The sequence below is a fragment of the Penaeus chinensis genome, chromosome 12, assembly GCF_019202785.1.
Source record: "Penaeus chinensis breed Huanghai No. 1 chromosome 12, ASM1920278v2, whole genome shotgun sequence".
NCBI lineage: Eukaryota > Metazoa > Arthropoda > Malacostraca > Decapoda > Penaeidae > Penaeus > Penaeus chinensis.
In genome coordinates, this window is record NC_061830.1 from 36,577,739 (window position 1) to 36,585,238 (window position 7,500).

The following is a 7,500-nucleotide window of genomic DNA, read 5'->3' on the forward strand; positions in this document are numbered from 1 at the left end:
CTCTCCCTCTCTCCCATGACTTAGAGAGAGAGGAGAGGAGAGGAGAGGAGAGGAGAGGAGAGGAGAAGAGAGGAGAGAAGAGAGGAAAGGAGCGAGAGAAAAGAGAAGAGCGAGAGAAAAGAGAAGAGCGAGAGAAAAGAGAAGAGCGAGAGAAAAGAGAAGAGCGAGGAGAGCGAGAGAGAGAGGAGATTCTTACACCAAATCTGGCGACACGATACAGTACCTCCCCTCCTTACCCCCCCCACCCCATTCGCCAGCGTCTGACCTACATCCCTCTCTCCATCCTAACTCACCCCACCCCACCCCAACCCACCCCCTCCCCTCCATACCCATACCCAAAACCACACCAAACCACCGCCTAGTAGCCTGGTGTCCCGTGAGCGTATGAAGTGGTTCATCTGGTATGGTCCGGCCCTGTGCTCATCGCCACCAGCCAGTTTTCGCCTCATGAGCACAATTGGACTCGCATTTAAGCTCGCTACCCAACCCCCCCGGGACAAGCGGGGGCGTTGGGGTATGTGGAAGGGGGGGGAGGAGGGGGGTTGGGGTATAAGGAATATAGGAAAATGAGAGTGGGGAGGGGGAAGATGATGCCAATGACAGTGATGGAGAAGATAGAGGAGGGATAAAAAGGATGAGAGGGAGAGAAAGAGGGAGAGAAAGAGGGAGAGAAAGAGGGAGAGAAAGAGGGAGAGAAAGAGGGAGAGAAAGAGGGAGAGAAAGAGGGAGGGAGGGAGAGAGGCAGGGAGAGAGGGAGGGAGGGAGAGGGAGGAGGGAGAAGGGAGAAGGAGAAATCAAACCACAGAATGCGTGCACGTGTGTCGCAAGGCCACGCAACGACGCCGTTCCCCATTGAGAAACCAAGCAGGTAGCGACGTCGACCGAAGGCGGAGAGACAAGTGTCGGAGACGGCACCCTCTGCGAAACCCTTGCGAGAGCCACCGTAGACGAAATAAAACGAGAAAAATACTAAAATAAACGAAGAAAAAGAAAAAGGCGAGAGAGAGAAAAAAAAAGCGAAGGGCCAGTACTCCTTCCCGGCTACAGGGGTCAACAACCCACCCACTAGCAGCATGGGTCCTAAACGCGAACTGGTTCTACTATTACACACAACGTCCCCAACCCACAACACATAACCCACCATTTACACAACTCGCATACTCGCATACTCGCACACACACACATACACACACACACACACACACACACACACACACACACACACACACACACACAAATACATATACACTTAGACATGCGCACACAAGCGTACATACATACAAGTTTCCCCTCTTGTTGCAAATACTAAACAAAAACTGCTCTTTAAAGGGAGTACTATGCGCAGCCTCCACAAAGCGCAATCATGCCTTTGCAGATGTTAAACTGGTGGTATTATGTACACAGTGATATTGTTGTTCAGAAGGGAGACGAAGGAAGGGAGAGGGAGAGAGGGGGGAGGTGAGTGAGAGAGTGAGAGGGGGGAAGAGAGTGAGAGAGTGAGAGAGTGAGAGAGTGAGAGAGTGAGAGAGTGAGGGAGTGAGAGAGTGAGGGAGTGAGGGAGTGAGGGAGTGAGAGAGTGAGGGAGTGAGAGAGTGAGGGAGTGAGGGAGAGAGAGAGTGAGGGAGAGAGAGGGAGAGAGAGAGAACAGAGCTCGCTGTTGTGAAGTGACAGACCCCGCCGGCAATGCGGGAGATGGGCGGAGGGGCGGAGGGATGGAAGGGGGATGGGGAACCAGACGTGGAAGGGGGGGGGGGGGACCAGCCGGCCAGCGCTTGTTTCGCACGCAACTTCGCTTTTCCAAATCGATTGACCTCTGTCCGCAAGACGACGCTGATCACGCTCCCCGACAGCAGCGAGAAAAGAAAACTTTTGAGACATACAAAGCGAAATCTCGATTATCGTTCCCCGCTCCCGGTGCCGGCGAGAGCGACATTTTTCGAAGATGAATGAATGTCCAAACAAACCCAGATAATGCCCATTGTCCACACGATTGATAAAAAAACAAAACAAAAAATCGCTTTATATAGGCATACACGTCTCCTGTGTGCGGTGCTGGACAAAGGCATCAAGTTAGCAAAGAAGTGGTTTGGTAACAGACCTTCGCTACGGCTGCCATGGGCTAGTGAAAGTTCGCAGGACCTGCCCCCCCCCCCGCCCCCCTCCACCCTCCTCTAGACGCCGTACCCCATCTATCTCCATGTCGGCTCTTCCCTCTTTCGTCGAATTATCCTCATTTATATTAAGCCACGCATCATCTCCCGCTTTCGGAAAACGATAAAGCGAATATCTCAATTATTGGGAATAAAACGTTAGCTCGCAACCGTCTCCCCGAATAACAGCGCAGCAGCAAGGTCGAGGCGGCACTGCCTTACAAGGTGAAATTAACCCTAACGCCATTCTAGCCGCTGCGTGTCCCAAATGTAGACGAAGGAGTCTCACTTTCTCCTCCCCCCCTACCCCCTCCTCCAGAGAGACGCCAGACACTTGTCTTGCGTAATACCACCGAATGCTACTCTCAGTGTCTAATCTCTACCCCGAGTGCCATGGATATTGTCACTGAAAGGAGTGCCAAGTCTCGTATTTTCATATAATGACTATGCTGTTTCTCTCCATAACATGTCTTCAGTTCCTTTCCCCTCTCCCTTTGACAGTCACCAAAATTATCTGACAGTGAAAACAATTTTCTTCCATTAACAAGTGCTTTAGTCTCTCAAGCAAGTATCAACGTCGACCTCCTTAACAGTGAAAAGAATAATCTTCCTTCGCAGTACCCTGGTTTTAGGCACCGTCTAGGCCTATTTTGTTATTAGTCAAAGCACTAAACTGGCCTCAGTGTCTCCGCCAACTTCCCTGAACCGCGCCGTGGCCTCCCCTCCTCCGCCGGCCTCCTCCGCAATCCATTAATCGACCAACTTATCAATCAATCTCCCGATAAATCAACCAATCAAGAAACAAGTGCACGCGAGCCCCGACAAACCACCGGCCTTTCGCCAGTCGTGAAAAACCGGTCGAACAAACAAACCGGTGTTCGCTGCGTAACAAACAAACTCTCGAGGCCGGATATTAGACGCAGGAAATTGCAATTCGACGACTCACCGCCAAACAAAAGGGATTAAGCGTTTATTAATTGGGACGCGATTGAAAGAAGTCGGAATAAACACGAGGCAAGGAAAGGAAATGGAAGAAGATCGAGGAGGAGGAGGAGGAGGAGGAGGAGGAGGAGGAGAAGAGGAGGAGGAGGAGAAGAGGAGGAGGAGGAGAAGAGGAGGAGGAGGAGAAGAGGAGGAGGAGGAGAAGAGGAGGAGGAGGAGAAGAGGAGGAGGAGGAGAAGAGGAGGAGAAGGAGAAGAGGAGGAGAAGGAGAAGAGGAGGAGAAGGAGAAGAGGAGGAGAAGGAGAAGAGGAGGAGGAGGAGAAGAGGAGGAGAGGAGAGAGGAGAGGAGGAGAAGAGGAGGAGGAGAAGGAGAAGAGGAGGAGGAGGAGGAGGAGGAGGAGGAGGAGGAGGAGGAGAGGAGGAGGAGGAGGAGGAGGAGGAGGAGAGGAGGAGGAGGAGAAGAAGAAGAAGAAGAAGAAGAAGAAGAAGAAGAAGAAGAAAAAGGAGAAGGAGAAGAAGGAGCAGAGGGGACGGGGAAAGTTGGAAGAATGCGCGGTCGATTTATCGACAAGACGGGGAGGGGTGAGTGAGCAGAGGGGAAACGAGGGGAAGGGGGCGGAGGAGGGATCTGAGGGGAGAAAGGTTTCACTCATCGCATGTCACCTTTTCCCCTTCTCCCTCTCCCCCTCACATTTGCCTATTTTTCCATAATCGTCTCTCTGCCGCTTCCCTCCCTCCATCTCATTATCTCTATTCGTCTCTCTCCCTCCCTCTACCCCGGTTCTCCATCTCCACCTCTCCCTATTTTTCTCATGTACACGTGTGTGGGTTTGTTTGCTCTGGAGCCACCCAGGTAGGCTTGACCCGATAAGGGAGAGAGCATAACGCCGACTTTCTTCCTTATCACCCCCACAAACAGCTCTACGGCACGCTGTCTTATCAGTTCCTCTGCCCCCCACCCCCTCTCTATTCTACCCCTAAAGCCACTTCCATATCGGTTATTTTCCTGCTACTTTTCTATACTCATTATGTCGAATATTAATCAATTATCCCCCAGTTCTCCATTTGAATAAATTCTGTTTTTACCGTCATCTTCCAAGGCTTCTCTTTACCTTACCTCCCCTTTCTCGCATTTCATTCTGGGATTCCTCCCTTCATTCGGTTATTTCCCTGTTACGTTTTTTATTTCTCTTTCTTCTTCTTCTCTCTGTCTTATCCCTCCCTCACCTCTCTCGAGCCACGAAGACCAGGTCACCACCGGTATTGATCATTCACGCCACCACAAACACACACACACACAAACACACCCTCCTCTCCCCTCCTTCCTTGCTTGCTTCTCTCCCTCCCTCTTTCTTCTTACTTTCCCTCCTTTCTTGCTTTCCTCCTTCCCTCTTTCCTCTCTCTCTCTCCCTCCTTCCTTGATTCCCCCCTTCCCTCCCTCCTTCCTTCCTTCCTCCCTTGCTTCTCTCTCCCTCCTTGCTTACTTCCATCCCTCCCTCCTTCCCGGTCTCCACTGCAGCTAATCACAAAAAGCCTGCACTAAACTAGGGATCTATTTACTACACTGATAAACATAAACCTTATTCTCACCCCCCTCATACCCCACTCATCCCCTCAAGCCCCCCCCCCCCTCTTTCACCTACTCCTCGTCCCCCACCCTCCCTACTCTTCCACCTCCTCCTCCTCCCTCTATCCCCTTCCCTCCCATTGCTCCCTCTTGCTGCTCCTCCTCCTCCTCCTCCTTGACCCCATTCCTCCTCCTACCTGTACCCCCCCCCCCCCCCCATTGGACCGGCGAAATGATAAGGCGTTTGTCTCTTATCTCCGCTTCCCCGATCCCTCCCGGAGAGTCTTGCATAATAACACGAGGAGAAGATAAGGACTGAGGAAGAGAACGAGGAAGAGGACGACGAGAAGACGAATGAGAGATGGAAAAGTACGGGAGAGATAAACGAAGGAGGAATTCGAAAACAACGGAGAAGAATGGGGAGATACACATCGAGGAGAAAAGAAAATTCTTGGTAGGCGAAAGAGAAAGCATAGAGCTGTCAAAAAAGAAAACGATGTAAGAGAAAGGGGGGGGGGGGGGAAATAAATAAAGATGGAAAATAAATAAAATGGACAGATGGCCTTTAGACAGTCCCAAGTCCTGACCTTTTCAAAAGTTAAGACATTGTTGGAGAGAGAGAGAGAGAGAGAGAGAGAGAGAGAGAGAGAGAGAGAGAGAGAGAGAGAGAGAGAGAGAGAGAGAGAGAGAGAGAGAGAGAGAGAGAGAGAGATTTGATACCAACAATAGGATCGGGGGGAAAAAAAAAGAGAGAAAAAGGCGAGAAAAAACGAACGAGTAGCACGAGCACCCGGCACTGAGCGGCGCCGACGGAACGCAAGGGCCATCGAGTGAAAACACGGCAAGAATCGATACAGCCTGACCCGGTGCCGGTTCCCCTTCACGCTCTCTGGCACTCCCCGACTTCAATGCCTTAAACCGCAGCTCTAAAACGGTTTAGCATGGAAAGACGAGAATGATGCTAACATGGAAGCGCTTTGGCATGCAAAGCCTAACATACAATGCCAACATGGAGGTGTCTCGGAATGGAGTGCCTACCGACATGGCGGCACCTTGACATTCAGTGCCAAGACGGTCGTCCTTGGTAAGAGGTGCCCTGGTATCAGTGTTCATGACCGTGCCCTGAAACGAGCGCATATCGGCGTGTCAAACTGTTCATACGAGTCTGGCAACATGACAGTACTTAGGTATGCTGGGTCAACTCAGAGGAACTTAAAATGTGGCACCTACATGGAAAGACTGGGTAGACTCTACCCAAGGTAGGAATTAGGCACAAACCGGTGCTTTAAATATACAGCGAGCCCATGAGTACTACTGCCTGCATTACACTAGCTTAGTATACGCTGTGCCCTGGCATGCGGAGTCACAACATGGCGGCTTCTTGATATGTTGGGGCACATATTACTCCATTGACTATTTTTAAAAGAATACTACACGGAATGGCACCGTCTATATATGAAATAAAAAAAACACACAACCCATACAGAGCATATATAGCATCAAAATAATATAACCAACATACAGCCCCCTACATAAATTTCTATCATGAGGTAACAACAAAAGCTCTGATTCAGCCCGACACTGAAACATGGCCCTCGGTGCCAACTTCTCTCTCGCCATGAAAACAGTGCCAACATGGCCCCAGCACAAGGCACAGAGCCAGGGGGGCGACGGAGGAAGACAGAATATCGATAGAAAATAGAAAGAAAATATATGACTAAAACGGAGGATATGGTTGGCCGTTCCAGAAAAATGTACCACAAACACAGGTAAATGCTGTTCGGGGAAACGAGCCGTTTTCCCTCGACAAGGAGGAGGAAGAAATGGAGGACACAGAAAAAGGCCGTGCCGGGTAGGCCTACACGGAAAAAAATCCTTTCACAAATAAATGCAAATAAGTAGTCTTTACTTACGCCATGACATTCCTGTTCTTCCAAGACATGTTCCTGCTTCGGAATTCCACAGAAACTTCTTAATACCTCCACTTCCATGAGCGTACAACTTGGCCCTCTCTTCGTCCATGTTGACAGTCTAAGCCCTATTGCACCAATGTTGCAAGGCTACGATAGTCACTGCGACACAAGAAAACCCCCCTTTCCCCCAATTTTCGAAGCTCCCTCCCCCCCATTGCACCTGCACTATCGACTGACCAGGTCCAAGGCGCATGCTTGACCCCACACACAGGTGAGAGCCGGTGGATCATGCAATATTGCAATTCAGTTTAACCCCGACTACCAACCTGGCCGGCCGTGCTGTGGCGATGTAGGCCTACCCCTTCTAGCATGCTAGCGATACCTCGTTCAAAGCTAACCGATCTTAACGTTCTCTACTTACGCCATGATGATCCGGTACGGCCGAGGAACTGTTTGGTTTCTGGGTTCCAAAGGAATGTCTTAAAGCTTTCATCCCGGTTCGCTTTCATAAGCTCTGACTCCACCATCTTGCCTGGCTGTTGCTGCTCGACTGCGGCGGACGCGGACGCGATCGATATCACCGCACCTTCCGTGGGTGCTCGGAGGCCCGCGCGCTAGCTCTCGGCCGGACGGCGACCCTCTTCGCCGGATTTCGACTGGACTTTACCAAGTTTTAGTCTTAGATGGTGGATCATTTCAATTTGCGCTTTTATTTTGGTTGTGTTACGTGTTTTTCGTAAGATTTTGTGCTACTTTGAAATTCGTATTCTCTGTTGTACTGTCGCTAGAGCTAATTTGTTTATAACACGTTATATGCTTGCTAAGGCTTCCACCGGCTAACCTTAAACGAGACTAATAAAAATCAGTTTCCACGAGGAAATAAATAGCCTTATTCTGCTTATCTGAAGCTTAGAAGATAACGAAAAGA

At 50.4% G+C, this 7,500-nt stretch overlaps 1 protein-coding gene across 2 annotated transcripts in view; it reads right to left on the reverse strand.

Annotated features, from left to right (window-relative positions):
- Positions 1-7,150, reverse strand: part of LOC125030909 (sodium/potassium-transporting ATPase subunit beta-like) — a 22,700-nt gene extending 15,550 nt beyond the window's left edge. Inside the window, exon 1 of one of the 2 annotated variants that reach the window (XM_047621253.1) lies at positions 6,994-7,150. In XM_047621253.1, the coding sequence (XP_047477209.1) occupies positions 6,994-7,099 (106 nt within the window). In that variant the 5' untranslated portion in view covers positions 7,100-7,150. Of the gene's footprint in view, positions 1-6,572; positions 6,697-6,993 lie in introns of those variants that run through there. The other variant, XM_047621252.1, reaches the window with a different exon arrangement.
- Between the last annotated feature and the right edge of the window lie 350 nt (positions 7,151-7,500).